Raw genomic sequence first — 19211 nt, 5'->3', positions numbered from 1 at the left:
TTACCTGGGGAAGTAGGATTCAATGTCTGGAGTCACTGTCAAACAGGAGGCAGTGTGATGCTCTGGGCACTGTTCTACTAGAAAACCATTTGACACAAGCCACCTACCTAAACATCTACACAGTACTTTAGTGATGCAATGAAAGAAAGTTCAGACAACTCAAAGAGTTTTAACTATTTGTACTTGTACTTTTTCTTAAATTTGTTCTTGAAAAAGACCCTAAGAAAAGTCTCTGTCAGATTCATGGTGTTTTAAACTGCAGAATTGTTTGCACCTTAGTGCTCTTGAGGGTGCACAGATTCTGTTCTTACCTAAGAAGACTCCTAATTAGTTTAGGTGTTTTCCGCCACACTCATTGCTAACAGGTTTATAAAATCAAACACATAGCCATGCAACCACCATAAATAAATACTGGCAGTAGAACTGGTCATACTGAAAAGAGGCAACTCTATATTAATGCTCAGGGTTTTGGAATTAGATGCCAAGCAAGCTCATATAGGTGTGACGTCAGGTGTCCAAATACTTTTGTCCATATAATGTACATAATTATGAAACACCCTTACTTAAATACATTAATAACTGCTACACAGAGGTAATTACATGTTAGCTATTAGAAGTGTGTAAATAAATGATCATAGTATACTACAGTGGCTGTTAAATATGTCCCACTGCCTAGCTTGATTAGCAAAAGTGGGACAGTATTTTAAACCCAGTTTGTCAAATAAATCATAAATGGAATAAATCATTTTGGAATAATATATAGTTTTATATAATAATATATAGTTTTTCATTGGCCAACCAATCTTCTTTTAAAAAATCCAAATGAAGATTAAATCAAACTAAGAACTTCATGTTTTCTTCAAAAGTATTCTGATTTGTTGCTCCACCAACCACTGTTTGGTGTAAATCAGGCTGATCCCAAATTATGGTCACACCCAAAACAATTACGTCTACTAAAATCAAATACTGAATGACGAGCACAGCTGGGGTAACTATTCATGACAGTTAAATTTCATTCCAACAGAAACAGTTCATGAAGCTTATTCTTCCAACTTTACCTGATGGCTCATTTTGCTGAACTCACCCTATAACACACAGAAAACCAAATGGTTCCTATACCACTTTTATTGTTTAAAGTGGATTTATTTAAAAGTTAAAAAAAAAAAAACATTGTTCTTCATTTAGCAGTGGATGCCAAACTAGTCAGACATTGCGCTGCCCTCTGGTGGTCATTTCTCGATCAAGGAGTCCAGCTGCTCTTGCAGGGAGGCCAGCTGTTGGAGCAGGAAATGAGAGGTGATTGATGGCTAGCAGTGGCACTGTAATTATGGACTAAGTGGAGGATGATTAATGAGACTTCCAACATTATTAGCTTTTTTGGTACATGTATCAGTTCAAGCGTAAACAAACACCAGAGAGGCTGGTGTAGGGCAGAGGTCAGGGTTTGAGTGAGCACAAAATACAGTTGTTCAGCTTGCTCAGCATAGATCAAGAAAATTAAGTTTGGTTGCAGTGCATCAGTACTGGCTAAAAATATGATGACCGCATATGTGGGCTTTGTGGAACATACCTGCTCCATCTCTCGCTCCTCTTGATGGATAATGTCGTTCAGCAGTGCCTGAAAGCGATTCTGAGAGAGAGAGAGAGAGAGAGAGAGAGAGAGAGAGAGAGAGAGAGAGAGAGAGAGATTGGGGGGAAGGGAGTTAAGAGAAAGAGTGAGAAGGAGCAACCTAGAGTCTGACAGATAGAGAGAAAAATACAAAGAGGGCTACAGAGGAAACGCAAACACAGATATCAGATTCATCTGAAGGTCCCTGGTTGTGATGTTGGCCATTTGCATGTGCCAGAGGTCCTTTATATACAGTTCTGTCTGACTGCTGTTACAAGTCGTAGTGAAAGGGCTGATTTGATGAGCATGACCTTTCCCTGTCCCTTCTGATTGCGATGGCCAAGGACTGAGTCAGCCGGCGCAGCGTACGAGCCAAAACTGAAATGACACTGTAAAACCACACACGTCCCACCATGTTTCACAGCCTCTAAGTTCTCCCAAAGGAGCAGTTGGCAGAGCAGTTAATTTAAGCTTTTTTTTTAGTTATGCAGAAAGGGCTGATAACAAAAATGCAATATTTATGCTTTGAAGAGAAAAAAAGATGGCCCAGGAGTTGCCTGCAGTTAAGGTATTTGAGTTTTATTCAAACTAGTTTAAATGGTTACACTGCACAAAAAATCTCCACTTTGGGATGTGTGCTTATGTGCAATGATGCCAGTATCACTAAGCACGGTGTTGCTTGTGTAATTCTCACCTTTAGAGCCTGATTCTCCACCTTCATGATCAAATCCTCTTGCTGCTTCTTACGGGCGCGCGTCTCCTGTAGCTTGGCCTTGACACTGTTGATCTGCACCTGGAACTCCATCACTGTGGATGCACAGCAGAGAGTTTTAGTGCAAGCGTCAGAACCTCTACACAGTGATGTGCCACTCACGCAGCATCTACGGCCAATCCGATCAGCTTCACGTACACATACAAGCTTTCTGAAGCTTGGAGAGCCCACACACAGTTCACACCAGGAAAACATGCCTACAGTCATGGGAGAATTTTCAACTGACAGCAGACAGCATTGACATTTTCCCTGAAATTTCCCATCCATCAACCGTTTCAAGTTTTTTTTTTTTTCACGCTCCCTCTTAGAATAGATGTGATATAAATACATAGGTGCTTAATATTGTTGCAAATGCTGAAAAACTGCGAAGGGAAATAGCCCAAGGCGTGCTTCAACATTATTACAAATCCTGAACTTCATTCCTGAGAAGGCATATAAGTTAATCTAAAACTGACAAAGCTAGTGAAAAATGGAAAGAGAGTCTTTATATGCCTAGTGCGAGTGAAATATGAAATGACTGCAGATGGTGTTAGAGCAGAGCTGTGAGCAATGCGGCTGACAGAGCTACACTTTGACTGTGAGGGTGTGAGTATGATGATGTGTGCCAGCGGTGGAGCAGAGAGCTGTCAGGGTGCTGTCAGGTGTCCAGCTGGACGGATGGAGACTGAAGAGGGAACGGACCTGTCACTCACTGCTGGGCGATGTGCCCTAACAGATGTGCACTAGAGGCACCTGACCCACATACAGCTGCCCCCTCATCAGCCAAATCATTAGTGTAGGTCAGCAGGGCTCTGTCTGGCCCCTGATCGTATACTATGATGGAGTGCTGCTTTTAAAGGAACAGTTCAGAGAATTTCCCTTGCTCCAAATTTACTCACCCAGACAGTACATGTTTGGTGTCTAAAATTTGCTTACTTTGGTTCTGCACTGGAAGTACGAGGCCAACATAGCTGGTAATGGAAACTTATTTCCAGCAATTAACACCATGCAGACTGTACGATAATCATCACACACTTGCTTCAAACCACAATGAGTTGTTACGCAATCTGAAATAAACGTAATTATGCCGTTTCTGACACTCTCTAACACACTGTACATTGACAAGACCCATTTATGCAGATTAATCAATTATTAATTGAATAATTCACATGAATAATCAACTATCATAATATTTGTTTTTTGCCGCCCTAGTTGTGAAATTTTATGAAAGCAACTAACTGTTTCCTTGGATATTTTTGTACACTTATCATCAGTCCTGTTTTCCTTTTTCTTTCTAGTCTGACTGGCTAGGGTCAGATCAGGCGAGCAATGACCACCAACAGTGGATGATGATTTAACAATATGAAAGAGACATATATATCAAATCATTTTACATACTACTGCAGTGGTTACTCTAGCACAGAGGTAATGTCAAGGAATCTTATGAAGAACGAAGTGGCTCTGCATTTTATGATGTGCACCCACATCAGTAGCACAACTTGTTTAATTTATATTGCAACATGAGAAGAAAACTATCTATAAAAATGTTTAAACACACACACACACACACACACACACACACACACACACACACACACACATATGTGTATAGCTATGGCAGCAAATTTGCAGCCTGAATTTTTCCCATACTTTTGTGCATTGTTTGCCAAACTGTTCCCTTTTAACCAGGTTCTAGTCTCACGACTGATGTGCTACGTATGAGCAGTCATCCTACCGATTTGGTTGTTTCTGTCATTCTCGTCTCTTCCTCCATCAGACTCACTGAGCTTCTCATTGATCTGACCGACCATGTCGTCTTCCGTGTCCACAATATTTAGGTCTTCATCCTCGTGCCGGTCACCTTCATCTTCCTCGTCTTCGCTGCTGCTGCTGATATCGTTAAAAATCTCCCGAAGTTCATCACGCGGAGCTGGATGAGAAAGACAAAGAGGAGTGTGTGTCTGACCTCACTGTGAATAAATGTAGCACAAGAATAGGGTTTCTTGAACTTTTGGGAATCCTCAGGATTGGGATTAAGGACACATCCACATAACACAGCAGTCAACCTGAGGACAATGTGGGATGAAAGTGAGTCATTATATATTAAAAGCAGAGCTGCAAAACATCGAGAAAATATCCAATTGTGATTTTCTAACGAATGTTGGTATAGCGAACTGTGATTACTTTACATTCATTGAAAACCTTGACCTTAATCTATAAAATGGCTTAAAGCTTGAATACTGAATCTAGTGCACCAGGCTGCCAGTTAACTGTGGTTGTGATGCCACAGCACATAGGTTTTTGGTTGCTTCTTATTGGTCTGACTCATCAAGATGAGTCTTCTTTCAGCCCTAATTAAAAGACAAATCACTTTAGACAGGGATTTCAGACTGACTTTGACAGTCTGACAAAATTTATTGCAATCAGGTTGTTTTAATCTTTAAAAAGAAAAAAAAGAAAAAAAGAATGAGTAAATGGAACTCTAGTGGTAAGAAGTCCTAAGATTAGGTGGTTCTGGCTGTGCCCATTGGCAAGGCACTTAACCCCCTCACTGCCTCGGTCAGCGATGATCTGCAGGCAACAATTTGCTGCTCCTAGACTGGACATAATTAGGTGGCAAAATGGCCAATTTGCGTAGTATTGTGGATCAAAAAAAAACTAATGTACGGTTGTGTCATTTTGGAAGTTTCTATTACCTGATGAGCCATGGCTTTTGTGGCCAGAGACTCCAGGTGAGGAGTCCAGATTGGAGAGAGACAGATTATTATCTGCTTCTTTGGTCTCATCCTCAGCAATCACCTCCCATCCTGATAGCCAAGTCAAGGTAAACACATAAGCCATGCACAATGCAGGCAAGCCCAACATCAGCATATATTCACGCTGGCCCTCAGCACAGCCCTACTGTCATTGTGTACCTAAAGTTTACAGAGCAACTCTGACACCTGGTGGCAGGACTGTGCACCACACTACTTTCAACTGAATCCACTGCAATGCAACAAAGGTGATAAGGATGATGGGGAGGTATAAACAAAGCCACAACTGATTCGGTCTAGTCATGACAGCTGTGAACATGTGGAAGTGAAAAACACATAAAAGGGGCACTTGAAAGGATACGGACACTGACGGCCTCAGAGTCTGTGCTCAGGAGCCTCTTTACCTCTTTCTCTACATCAGGAGACTCAATGTACTGCAAGATAAAGCAGATTAGAGTTCAGCTGCAGGGAATACTTTCTGTAAACACCCACCCACACCCCCACAGAGTAAACCACTAAAAGCAACGGCTGGCTGCATGCCAGAAAGCACATTAGTGATTAAAAGGGGGAGCCAAATCAATAGCTAGCTTCACCTTAAAGGTGATTTATTCAGGAGGCAGAGTAGGAACTTCACTCTAACTTGCTCACTGTCACTTCCGTCAAAGCACCTTGTAAAATTGCTTATGTGCACTGCTGAGGGACAAATGAAGCCAGAAAACTTTATTTATATGTAAACTGCAGTTTTAGCATCAATCCATTTTTCTTTCTTACTTTTCCACTCAAGAAATGTAAATTTGTTGTTTGATTGGGACAGAGGAAAGACTGCAGAATCATCAGAACAAAAGTAAAAGAAAGAGGGGGAAGAGAGATAAAATGGGAGAAACAGTCAAGGGGAAATGAAACGAGGTTACCTTCTTCTTCGCAGTCTTTCTGAATCGCCTCTTTCTCGTGTTCTTTAGAGGGCAGGTAACTGGAGAGAGAAGCATAATTGGATATTAAATGAGTTCAATCCATCACTGACAGATGACGCTTCAACCTCATGGCTTCTGATGCGTTAGCACTGTCTGGAGCGACTACATAACCTTAATCAGCACATTCCAGTACGGGGAAAGAAAGGAAAGACTTACTGCCGTGGTTCCAGATGAACTTCTTGTCTTTGTCCTTGTCCTTTTTCTTGCTTTTGGAGTCTGTAGTGCCAGTGGGCTCCTCTAGAGGGGGGTAGAGGTCTCCATCAAGAGTGCAGACTAACATCTACCCGCAGGGAATACAAAAAAGTGTTCAGACTAATTAAGCCTGCTGGACATATTCTGCCATGAATAACTTATCTTTTGTAAGCTTGCTCTTCCTTATTTATATCATTAGTTACACAATACTGCAAGGCACGGAATGTTAAGATCAATACTTTCAGCTTATCTATGTCAAGACACTGCCTGCACCACTGCACAAGCTCTTCCCTTAGGACTAGCTGATGTTACCTGACAGACGTCAGCAGTCTTATAAAAGGTCTTCTTGTCAACTGTTTTTAAAGACTCCAGGATGCAGGGCAAATCTACTAATTTACAAGCTAAAGGGACACGATCCACTCTTACAATCCCGTGGCGGCCATCGGCTACACATTAGGAAACAAACAGGGTTAGTGTTACCATCACAAAGAAAATAGCTAAAATGATTAATGAAACAGTAATCTGTAAATAACACATCAAATTAAGGAAAGCTGTGGGTAAAACTTAACACTTAACTTACAAAAAATTTAAATATGCAAACATGAAAACATGATATGAATAAGAAATTTCAGTTTGTTGCTTATGTTCAATGCAATAGCAACAATTACTGTGGTAATGGTAGTTAAATTCATCAATAAAAACTAAAAATAATCAGGACAAGTCAACAAGATCAGAGTCATATGTTCATTGCTACGCTTCTCTCATATAAGTCTTCCTCTGAATCATTTTTGATTTTGTGCACCTACCATGCAACTCTATAGTGAGTCTGTCTTTAAGATTCATGCTGCCAGACTGAGCAATCTGTCTCACTGTGGAGGCATACTCCTAAAGGGAGAAGCATTTAGTCAGCGTTAGTAATAGCTCCCATCATGTTGTAAAGCAGATATTCAGTTCAAAAAAGATAAACAACAGGACACTGGAACTCAGTATAGTTGAAGGCTGCAGTGTCAGACCCCGAATAATTACCTTATTTATTATCCAGGGTACCTCAGATTGTCGGTGAACAAATACCTGTCTCATGTCTCAAATGAGTCTCAACAGGACTATCATTTAGGCATTTAGATTCTTGAGGCAAGTCAAAGTTATCTGTATACTCAAATGGGTTTAATTAAAGACCAAAAGATGAACATGAGAATCCATGAGTGTACAAACATAAATGTGCTAATGTCACCTTTTATTTCTTAACATTTCTCCATGGTTTATTATTTTAGAATGACTTTTTTCAGTTCTCCTATTTAACATGACTGTGAGTATGGGGGGAAAAAACATTACTGAAAGCACAACACACTTGAGTGTTAGTTGACACTTGAACTCAAATTCAAAAACCATAATCTAACCTGCAGTCAATTACTTTCGACAGCTCAACCTCAAACTTGAGACAAAATTTGTAACAAGCATTGTCATCAGAGATGCACCAATATGGGAAATGTAGGCCAATATTTGATAGTTTCCATGTACATATGTGCTGATATATAAACGTTTATAAAATGTGGGGTGCCCCTTTTAATTGGATAGCCTGCAATAGATTGTTATCAGATAATATCTAGCCATTCATGTCACAAGCTCGCTGGTGAAACTCAATTGATTTTTCAACAGCAATAAGGTTAAAGTTATAATTAGGATCAGGGTTCCGTTTTGGACCAAGGTGAGAGTAAGATTTTGGTTTTAGATTAATGTCAATGTTAGAGTTAGGCTGTAGTCTAAGGTTAGGATTAGGACATGATTTAGGATTAGGTTATGGATTGAGGTTAGGATTGGGATTAGGCAAGGGCTAGGGAAAATTTTTAGTTTACGAATTATCCTTTAGTTTAATGCATGTTAAATTCAAGGTAAGTGCCTGGAAAGTATATCAAAAAAAATAAAAATAAAATAATAATAATAATAATAATAATGTTACAAAAGTAGAATTTGGCATTTGGTCGATTCTCCTGGCTTAGCATTTCAACATATGCACATGCAGAACATCTGAACACAGTAAAGGCCATTACACACCACCTAAGACACAAATAAACAACATGAAAATGCAGAATATACAGAAGTTTTTTTTGCATTAAAACTATAGAACTGACATGATGCAATTTTATTTTACTTCGCTGCTTTGTTTGTGCTGTGAAGGAAACAAATGAACAGGCAGAATATCTTTGAGTGACACAGACATACTTAGATATTTCTTATTTAGAAAAGGGAAAAATGCACAAAAAGTTGTACCTCCTGATTCAGCAAGTTTATTAGCTCTTTTACACAGAACTCTGACATTAGAACAGCTTTGGACATGCTAGCTCCACATATGACTAAGCCAAAGACAAAAGAATCCATTTGACAGCTGTCAAAAGGCTTTTTTCACCATCTGTAAAACTGCAAATAATGCACAAGATATCATCATTTATATATGTATTAAAATTAATTTACTAAGACACAAATAATCACGCTCAGTCTATAAAGACCTTAACTGTCATCAATAAACGCGCCATCAAATATCGGTTTAAAATATTTGCGAAATCTAAACATTTTTCCAAAGACATTTTTTTTTATTGTGCATCCCTAATTGTCATTGTTCTGGTACTAAAATAAAAGCAAATGCAACTGTCTACGGTACTTATAAGAGCCCAGCGTGAATGGTCTACAACGCTCCTATCACGTGGCTGCCATTAGATATCTACATGAGTTTATAGTGCCCAAGTCTACTTCAAGGCCATAATTTAATTAGAATTACAACTGCAAACAAAGATTCAAGATGTTTATAATTAATGTGAATGTGAATTATGAACAAGCAAAAGGGAATTTGAATTTTAGTGGGCATAAATCAAGAGGGCACACGTGAAATCCAATAAAATATGTGCTGAATGTATTTATTCTGGGGAAAACAATGCTCACCTGAGGAAGCCGCAGAATAAATTGACTCTCCAGCTCATGAGGAGCATCCTCCTTACTTTTGGAACCAACTTTTCCGACTACAAAAAGAAACAAAAGTGTTTGGAAAACATGCATATACAGACTTGATTAAAACCATCACTACAGGTGGCTATCACCTGGGAGACAGAGGGGGTGGATTTAACAGAAACACCTTACAGTATACTAACATACAGTTAGAGAGTGGGGCCACAGTGTGCCTTCGAAACAGCTTCCATACTTTCTAAAATTACTTTCTAAAAACACTCTGTGATTTGGCGTTGCTTTCATGTTGACATTTGCTTTCTGCAGTCTGCCTCGTGCCGCCCTCTTGCCCACATGGGTCCCCTTTTTTGAAAACTAAAATATGGTCACCCAACTATTGTGCATCTAGCTACCTCGCATTAGTTAACTTACCTTTCGCTTTAGAGGTCATCTTGATCTTGTTATGTTTCTGTACGTGATATCAGGTGATGATTTCTACCTCCTGAAAACAGAAAGAGAGCCGTTAGCGAATTTATTGTTTGTAGCTTTAGCCTTTAAGTTAGAAAGCTAGTAAATAGCAAACAAATTCAAAACCACCAACACAACCCCGCCTGCAGTTATTACAAAGATGTAATATAATCTAACGGTTACTCAGCTACCTCAACAGTGTATCGAGCTAACAACATTAGCTAGCTAGCTTGTGTGTGTAATACAAAGTGAGCAAGTTACAGAAATTTGCACGGCATGAACACTTTCACTTACACAAAACATGAGCATCCACGGAAGTAGGGAACTATAAAGAACCATTAGCCAGAACGGATGACATCTTAATCTCCACAGATAGCCAGTTGGTAGCTACCAAGGCGGACGGACAAAATCGCTTTTTCTTCAGTAAAACATTCAAGTTACTCGTTGGTGTTGCACCATGGCGCTATCTCAACTCTGGTTACCATACTGCCATCTGCCGGTACGGGCTTGAGGCTACTTTTTGCGTTCTTCTGTAATTCATTTTCGTCTGTTTTAAGTATTTGAATTGTTTTTTTTTTAATATATTTTTTTCCCTAAATATTCCAATCAAGTATGTGTGTGTATTATATACACACATATATATATGTTTTTCAAGGAATATGGAGCCACTGCTGTCTTGGGAAAAAATTAAAAGAAATGAAATAGGTAAAGTTGTCATATTCACTGTTTATTTATTTCTCCACGAGTCAGGCGCTAAGTAAACACTAGGGGGCGCGGCTTATAGGTCTGATCTGAGGTCAGTGTTAGACCCAAGATACACGTCTCTGTAAGTTAGCGAACTGGATCGGTTGTACAATGCAAGCTAATTCATTTAGTCAGAAAATTCGAACACTAAATGAAATGTTATTTACTAGTGTACAGAGCATGGATAGATCATTTGTTTCGATAGATCATTTGTTTTAGTTTTTCTTATCTGCTCACTAGCCATGCGATTTAGCTAGCAAAGCCATCAAAATATCTCGCTATTAAGTTAGAAAATATCGACCAACGTATTTTACAGAGTTGAATGTGCGGTTTATGTCTAATCAACAAATGCCATAATTATGTATATGTATGTTTAAAAACAACATGTACCTATATGTCATGTAAAAAATGAATTAGAAGAATTAACTCAATCGAAGAGGAAGTTTATAAAGCGGAGCACAGCAGATTAGATGGACGCAAGCTGGCTAGTTAACTAGGTTAGCTAACTAGGTTACAACACTCGGCTCTCTTTTTTTCTTATGTCAGACAGATCGTTTTGCTTCCTTTTCGAATGATTTGGCTGAAACATGCCCGCTACAATGAAAGAAAATAACTTACATATGAGGCGAGGTACATGTACAAAAAATGACAAGACTGAACGCTGGTTAAGCTCCCATATGGTCTAGCGGTTAGGATTCCTGGTTTTCACCCAGGCGGCCCGGGTTCGACTCCCGGTATGGGAATGAACGTTTTGCTTCTGTTCGTGTTAGACATGGCGTGGATCTTAATTAACTAAATAAATAGGTGTAGTTAAACAGCTGAATCAAATAAGAGAGCCGGTCTGTGAAAGTAGAATGCTCGCAATTTTACTGTCATTAAAACTGCACTGAACTGACGAGCTCCAAAACAGCAGCCAGCCGTCAGATATGGGAGGGGCATTATTTTCATTTAATGAGGTGCTCATGTGATGATACAAGTTTGATGTATTTATGAAAATATGATTAACTGCACTTTTAGAAGGAAAAACGTTAAAATAGGACTCTTTGATGACTTTCTTGTAGACTGCTGCCAAACAGATTGGTATAAACTATCGGTGCGTTGAAGAGTGACGACTTGACGTATTATTTCACTTTTCGAGGAATTTATTTCTTTCACATTTTCATTCAGTACCTGCTACCTTAAGACTCGGTCTATGTGTGGTATACCGAATCTTTTTCCCTGAGCCAATGTTGTCCAATCAGTTTCGAGGGAAAATGTGACTGCTAGGAATTCCCCACACGCCGCCTTCCAGTTCCAGCGAAAACAGTGGGACCTTACGGCAGACACGAGACACAAACGCAGCCAGAAAGCTGCGCTGGCTGACGCGGTCTGTGAGAAAGTAACTAAATGAGCAGACTAACACAGCCCTGAGAGGACTTTTCCCAAACCGCACAAAGGATACAAGAGACCGTGGAGAATGTCAAAAGGAGTAGTTCCATTGAAGTGGGCATAGCATTTACATCACAAGCATGCGAGACTTCAACTGACATTCAACTTCTTACAAGAACAAGCGTCACGAATTACGGTAAGTTATTCTTTTTTCCATACAATTCAATCGCAAAGCGAGTTAAAACGTCGCACTTCTAACACGAATGGCTGTATCATTGAATAACCGTTAAGCTTTTAAAGCGGGCTGTGTACGCACAACCGAAATAGTTTCACAGACATACATAGCTGTACACCGCGACTGTGTTCTTTTTAACGTGCAGTTATATGAAGATGCATTTGTACAGGCTAAGATAATTATGACATTTTGAGCTGGAACAATCTTTGAATTAGTGCCATATGATCGCATTCATTAAACCACTGAGTAAAAGACTTACATTGTTGTTCTCTCAGTGACTGCGCTTTTAATCAGAGCAACCCACAGGCTAGAACGACCCACTATTAGCACCATAGCATAACTCTGCACTTAGCTGTACCAACATGATGGAGAGCATGTGACTCAGTGAGCCGTTTACTGTGAGGGTCCGTTGTCTCAGACTCACACAAGAGCCTTTAGGAAACAGTGGGGGCTTCACGGTTCTTTAAGCGCCACTTTTCAGATTGTAGTGTTCAGCATTATGAATAAACACTGCTTACTGTTTATTTCTGATAAATATTCAGGTTCACTTCATTAAAACCTGATTTGCCTTTCTGTTTGACTCAACTCGCCTTTCTTGTTTTGACTTCTGTTTGTAGTAAGTAAGTAGTACCACCGTGTAGTAAAGAAAACTGTTAAATCTACTTGGAGATATTAACAGTTAATAAAATAGGCATTATGTAAACTGATTTAAGGTGATATGGCCACTGTTGTTGTTGAGAGTTTTCCTAAGAGCGTCGATGCTTAGCCCATCTGTTAACTGTCCAAATGTTTGCCAGATGTTTACATTTTTTTGGGCTAGGATGCTGGCCTTTTGGGACATGCAAGATGAAGTATCTCATTTGGCCGGTCGTTGGGAGGAGCAGAAATAGTTTTATGCTGCCTTGCGATGGGAGTTTTTGGTATTACTCAGCACAGCCTGTCCAGAAAGGATATCAGCTGGTTCTGATGGAGCCCTCCCATTACTGCAAGCCCCCTCCTCTACATCCCAGAGGCCCTGAGATAGCTGGAAATTTCAGTCTTCTGAAACCAATTATCCTCAGTAAGAGGCTCTAAATATACCCTCAGCAGTGTAGCTGCTCTCTAACCCAATGCAAACTTGGTCTTTTCCTTGGAAAAAAAGGTGCCCTCAGTGCATTTAACCCCTTCATCTTGCTGGCACTTTGTGTGCACTGCCACAGTTATGTGCAGTGACCCTGTCCTGCCTTTGAACTACATTGCCAGAGGGACTTATCTGCACAAAGAAATTCTGAGGGACTGGCCGCCTTTCATTAGATCAGGCGCAGGATTATGATGTCGCCAGATGAGAATGGGAAGCTTCTGTCAATAGGGCAACTGGAATTCCCTTGTACTCAGGGTGGTGTGACCATGATATCACCGTCAGCAGAGAGCAAACTGAGGAGCTGAGAAGTGTTAGCAGACAGTAGAAGACCCTGACTCATTGCACTCTACTGTGCTCATCCTCAGCGTCGCAGCCTTGGCCTGATGGTTTGGAAATCGCATAAGATATGAGCTAATGGGCTCGCTATTGATTTGTCTGCTCATTTGAAGACATTTGTCTTTATAAACTCTCCATCCAGGAACTGCATCACCAGGGCATCGGCAACATGAGATGACTCACTTTCACAGACACATGACATGTGGGTTAGACATCTGGAGTCAGTTAGAAAGAAGCACTTTTAGGGGGTAAAGTCTCATTACAATATAACTGAGGTTCTGTGATTGTTTGGTATGTACAGTAGTAGCCTTTAAATAAATAAAACCTAAAATGCTCAAAACCCTTTTTGAGTGAGATGGACTATAACATCCACAAGGTGGCATTGTTCATATATAAGCATATGATTTGTCATGTGAACAAAACATGAGAGAGAGGATGTGACATTATTTGTCATCTTTCAGTGTTGCATCATTATAAAGGTGAAGAGGCTTACGCTGTAGCCTGGCTGCAACTTTCTAACTTTTTCCACTCTCTGATTTATCTCAGCATGTGTTGTTGTTTAACTGTCTTGAACAAAAGTGGCCTTGTTAGTGACTCGTTCAGGAGTCAGTTGTTCCATTTCTGCAAAAAAAAAAAAGATTCCATGTTGACATGAGTTCTTCTGAAAAGTGTGGGAACTTTTGTCTAGTTCCTAGTTTCTTTGTGTCAACACATGGAGCTTTGTCACTTGAGTTCCAGTGAGGCTGTAGCCTGTAGGACCTCACAGATTAGGGAAATTCCACTTGTAACACCATGCCGTTTGGAGTTCACCTGCTGTTGTGACAGGAATTTGCCACAGGCGGGGCCTGCCATCAGCGATGTCATGTTCAAATATTCAAACAAGTGACTTAAATGTTTCTTTGATACTAAGATGGAGCTAGCAACAGTTCCCTGGTGCGTATAATGGCTTTTTCACACATTGAACTAAAGCCTACTTCTTTCTAGAATTCTCATGTCCTACCTAGTCTTTGTTACCTGTACTTATTTGAGTGCTACTCTTATAGTGCGTTTTTGACCTGAGATGTTACATGGCCAAATAAGGATGTAATGATTTCAGTGTATATGTAAAAATCAAATTTGAAGTAGTTTATTGAAATTTAAAACTGTTTCAGCCCTCGCTCTCTTCTGCGCTCTCTCATTTATGATCTTACGCCGAAACTCGACAGTGATACAAACTAAGCATAAGGGTGCATCCTATCAGAGTAAAGTTGTCAGCGAGGGGGGGGGCTTATTTTATGTTTATACCCACACTCAAATGACTGGGCTTTTTAGAAAGCAAAGATTAGTTCAAGATAAGTTACATACAGTGACCTGTGTTTGTTCTTCCACAACCACAACACAACGTGATTATTAATATCTCTTTTAAGATTGTTTGAATGCTACATTGCTTTTGCAAAAGCTGGCCAAGGATAGTATATACATATCAAGGTGGTAGTGACCAGAGCCTTCTCTCTTTATTGGGTACATTATGGACCTGTTTTATCAGAGGCATTATTGCTTTTTTAGGCTTCGCTATGCAGCCTTGATGTGCTTTGTTGCAACTGATGGGAGACATAAAGAGCTCGGCAGCTGTTTTTACAGGAGACACTCTTTCTAACTGATGGCTAATATAATAGAGGCCTGGAGAAAATGTGCTCTTTGTTCAAGTGTGTTAACTACATAGGCCTAGAGGCTCCATAAGAGTAAGAGAACCCTATAATAGACCTAGACAATGTGCAAAAACCTTGTTTGATGATAATTCAACAATATAATGATATAATAGTTGTATTAAGTACATTATTATTTAGATGCATAATACATTTCAATTCAGTTGCTATATTTTATGTAGTAAAATATTAAAAAGACAAAGATCTGTGCTGACTTATAATAGTTCATATGTTCTCTATGGGGAAATCTTACATTTTCATCATAACAGACATATAAATCAAGTTTTTTATTATAATTTTGTATGTCACCCACTGCACCGTATGCTAGATTTTCTAAGCTCAATTTAGATAAGAAAGGTTTGTTTTCATACATTTCCTTTTATAGCTACTCAAATTAAACTTTGTGATAAATAAACACCCATTTTAATGATTTTGAACAAGGCTTGTTTATATGAAAAGACCCATGATCATGTCAGATCAAATGCTTTGGAGCATATTGAGTGCTTAAGATGATCTCTTAAGGAGGCGCCTGAGATTCAGCGATGTAGCTGACTTAAGCTTGAGGGTACAGGCATATGTGTAAAATGTGACAGCATTGTAAGTCCTTTCAGTGAAAGTGTGAATTGGCTTGTAAGTCAGGTGTTCTGTACCCAGGCAGTGTGTGAAACATAACAGCATTATCAGGCTTTTTTTCCCTCTTTATTAGCTTTGTTAGTTTATGCTCAGGCCTTTTAAATTATTTAAATGGATCGATCCATTAGGTTTTCATCTTGCGTAATGCTCTCCAGTGTTTGCAGCTTCAGAGAGGCAACTGGTAGTTTGGACTAGCCGAAATTCCAAATAACTGTGTTTTCTTAACCTGCTCTCTGTTTTATATTTAAGCAGAGGTCTATGATAAGTGTTGACAAAGGCCTTGTCTGAGATAAACAAGACTTTTGAGTGATGGAGAATCTGGTTATGTAGGCTAAACAGTGTCAAGTGTCACTAGCTGCAATAGACTGCACCTTTGTCCAAAAGAGTGGGAGCTGATACACTATAGAAAGAGGTGTGATCTGGACTGGTTGGAATGTTGGCCTTGCTTTTTTTGTTTAATGTTTAATGGCTTGACTTTTGTGAGGACTGGAGGTTAGTGTCTTTTAGGTAGTAGCCTACAATTATTATCAACCCCTTCTTGCCCTGACTTTCTGGAGATAATGAGCAGCAGCCATGCTGTTTCTGTTTTTGCCCAAGCCTCTATAATTAGAGATCCAAACCAGGCAGTCTCTTTGATTTGATCATTGTGGAGATTTCCAAACTGCAGTTGGAGGATGCTTTGGGATTCATTGACATCACTTGGATGGCAACTGGTTTGTGATAATATCTCAAATGTTCATTTAAAGAGTTGTTTATTAAGTGTGTTGACATCTTAAATGGGTCATTGACAATATTATTCTTAATCTCTCATTCTTTGCAACTTTGCTGATTGTTTCAGTACTTGTTGTGTTCTTTGTGATTCCTCAGACTCCTTATCTGCACCTGTGTGCAGGTGCAAAGGAATGGCTAAGAATGTAACATGATAACATGGAGGTTTGAGCTGAACACTAGATCACCTGCACAGACCCAGTGGTTCATAATTCAACAGGGCCTTCATTTCCACTGGGCTCTCTCTCTCTCTCTCTCTCTCTCTCTCTCTCTCTCTCTCTCTCTCTCTCTCTCTCTCTCTCTCTCTCTCTCTCTCTCTCCCCCCCTCTCTCTTTTTCTCTTTCTTTCCCTCTCTCTCTCTCTCTCCTTTTCTCCACCCCCCCTTTCTCTCTCACTGCTCTTCTTTCACTTGCACAGAACACCAGGGTGTGAGAACGGTTGCATATCACACATTAAAATATCATCAGCAGATGTACATATACATCAGTTTGTGAGTTTGGAACAAAACCTTGAATCTCCATTTTTTTGTCATTTAATATAAATTAACATAATTTATTTATTTATTTATTTTACAGTATTTGTAAATGGCAGCTGACCTTTGCTCTGTCTGAAAATTTACTGATGAATGGACCAATATAAATGGTTCAGAATGGCTTGAAAATATTACATAAACTTCCATTTACAGTTAAGAAGGTTTTGTCCATCTCCTGTAAAGTTTGGAGATAGAAGGTTGTCCTGACAGCAATGATATCCTTTAACGTTTGGAGTTTAAACCTTGTAAAGATTCCTGGATAAATGATGGACCTGTTTACACAACTTTTAGGAGTTACTGGATCTCAATAGGGAGATAAAAGGATATAGATTATTTTCTGAAATCAAATTAATTTTTTTTTAATCTAGAATATTTTTCTTATATATTATATATATTGCTTACATCTAGTTGACCATTTGGAAAACTGTGAGTTATAAATGCTCAAAAAAGACATTTAAATCATGTAGGCATAATCAGTTGGCTCAGGAAAACATCTCCTGAAGTGGTGGTCTGGCCCAAACATGAATCAACATTGTAAAATAAATTTTGAAATCTAGTTGATTACTGTATTTGTACTGTTGTTTCCTCATTCATGTATTTCTAATATAGAGATCGTCACCCTACTTTAATGTGCACCCAAGCTGTCTGATTTGACAACAGTTTAGCACAATTTAACAACCACACCATGCACTGAACATCACATCTCAGGTCTGCAAAGCCAATAAAGACAGCAGTAAGCAAATATGTATTAATTATGATACTACAGGATGAACTAGGTAACTGAAACACAAAACATGATCGTGGTTGGAATACCAAAACATATTTAAGGAAGACAGTAGATTTCTGCCTGTACGTTTACCGCTGTGTATTTCTAAATCATATATTTAATTTGAAGTATTAAGCACACACCGAGGGAGTGTCTTTGTTTACCTGTCCAAAGCCACAGTCCGTTTATCACAGTAGTGAGCCATGGAGGCAGTGACTCAGCATCTTAACACAGTTTCCATCGACCCACCACCTACTCATGCTTTTGTGACGATAGACCGATTGCGTATCTATACCATACCTACTATTACCTCATCCTCTCAGGATTATTAGTCAAGGCTGACTATAGTTTAGTTTTTACATTAGTTGAACTTCCTGTTATTTTACCCCAGGCTCCAGTACAGGCATATTTCTTTGTACTTTTCATCTAGCAATCAGCTAACCCTTTGTTAGTGAAGTCAACCGGAGGATGTCACAGTCCGTCTCTCACAGGACTGAAGCCAGGCAGCTTTACGACTAAACAGTATCCCAAAGGAAACTATCTTGTGAAATGTTAATGACATACATTTGTACCTTCAGCGACAAAGTGTTCACACTTGTCACGTTCACATGCTCTAATGCCATAATTTGTACAAATTGTCATGTCTGCTGGTCTTGACGTTGTGCTGACCTTCTTGCCCATCTCAGAGGGTTTAATTAAAATAGCGTGCTGCCCTTTCCTTCTGTCCCTTCATTGTGACCCATGAGAGCCAGGCTGGTACAGAATGAGTCCTCAACTCCTAATGACTCATTAAACAAGAAAGGACCTGACTTCAGACCCTTACAGACATGTCCATTCTTAGATAGAGCTTTATCTGTTTGGATTATCATAAGACTTTGCCTACTTTTGGGCCTGTTTCTAGCCCACTTTCACTCAATAACGCAATGACGACTCCAAACTGTTTTGTTGAGTTCTTGGGTAATAATACAGTTACCTTAAATGCTGCTTTACATTCATACCACAAACGGTAGGTTATGTGTCTCTGCCAGCACATGTCAGCCTGCTTGAGAAGAACTTAGAAGAAACGCCAGTATTTCTATGTTAACATAACATTCGGTGCCCAAAAGTCAGGCCACAATTATGTTTGTTTAATGTCTTGCAGTAAGCTGTTTGAGGTAAATTTGCTAGAGAGAGAAGGAGGTTCACTCCAGATGTGGGCCACACTAGCGAGCTGGACCAAAATTTGGTGTCTGCACTTAAGACGGGGTACTCTCTCTTTAGCTTGGACTCTAGTAATTGTGAGCGAGCTGTTTTTATTTATAGACTATAAAGGAAAGGTGTGTCTTTGCTGTTAGTCAGCAGGAGCA

The 19211-nt window shown here is 39.5% G+C and overlaps 2 protein-coding genes and 1 non-coding gene across 4 annotated transcripts in view; 2 read left to right on the top strand and 1 right to left on the bottom strand.

The window, feature by feature from the left end:
* Positions 1-1107: 1107 nt before the first annotated feature.
* On the bottom strand, positions 1108-10140 carry taf7 (TAF7 RNA polymerase II, TATA box binding protein (TBP)-associated factor). Its single transcript, XM_036568938.1, has 13 exons — positions 9973-10140; positions 9643-9712; positions 9211-9287; positions 7083-7161; positions 6589-6722; positions 6241-6364; positions 6025-6083; positions 5475-5547; positions 5057-5167; positions 4096-4290; positions 2304-2416; positions 1571-1630; positions 1108-1274 (listed from the first exon to the last, which is right to left on the bottom strand). Exons 2-13 carry the CDS (start codon positions 9659-9661, stop codon positions 1230-1232), a joined length of 1089 nt encoding a protein of 362 aa, XP_036424831.1. The 5' UTR covers positions 9662-9712; positions 9973-10140; the 3' UTR covers positions 1108-1229.
* A 953-nt stretch (positions 10141-11093) lies between these two features.
* Positions 11094-11165, top strand: trnae-uuc. The gene has a single exon. It is a non-coding gene; the product is annotated as a tRNA-Glu (tRNA).
* Positions 11166-11711: 546 nt separating this feature from the next.
* The window catches only part of elf1 (E74-like ETS transcription factor 1), a 51268-nt gene continuing 43768 nt past the window's right edge, over positions 11712-19211 (top strand). For both annotated transcript variants that reach the window (XM_036568936.1, XM_036568932.1), the window contains exon 1: positions 11712-11986. The gene's annotated coding sequence lies outside the window, so the exon portion shown is untranslated. The remainder of the gene's footprint in view (positions 11987-19211) is intronic.

This window comes from Colossoma macropomum, unplaced genomic scaffold (assembly GCF_904425465.1).
Source record: "Colossoma macropomum unplaced genomic scaffold, Colossoma_macropomum, whole genome shotgun sequence".
NCBI classification, from domain to species: domain Eukaryota; kingdom Metazoa; phylum Chordata; class Actinopteri; order Characiformes; family Serrasalmidae; genus Colossoma; species Colossoma macropomum.
The sequence above is the reverse complement of the archived record's forward strand: the minus strand, read 5'-3'. Positions and strand labels throughout refer to the sequence as shown.

Bases quoted from the DNA above. Each gene is read 5' to 3' on its own strand.
- taf7 (XM_036568938.1), bottom strand. The intron at 7,162-9,210 runs GTGAGCATTGTT...TTCTCCCTTTAG, and splicing joins TTATTCTGCGGCTTCCTCAG to GAGTATGCCTCCACAGTGAG. The intron at 1,275-1,570 runs GTATGTTCCACA...CTGCTCCAACAG, and splicing joins AGGAGCGAGAGATGGAGCAG to CTGGCCTCCCTGCAAGAGCA.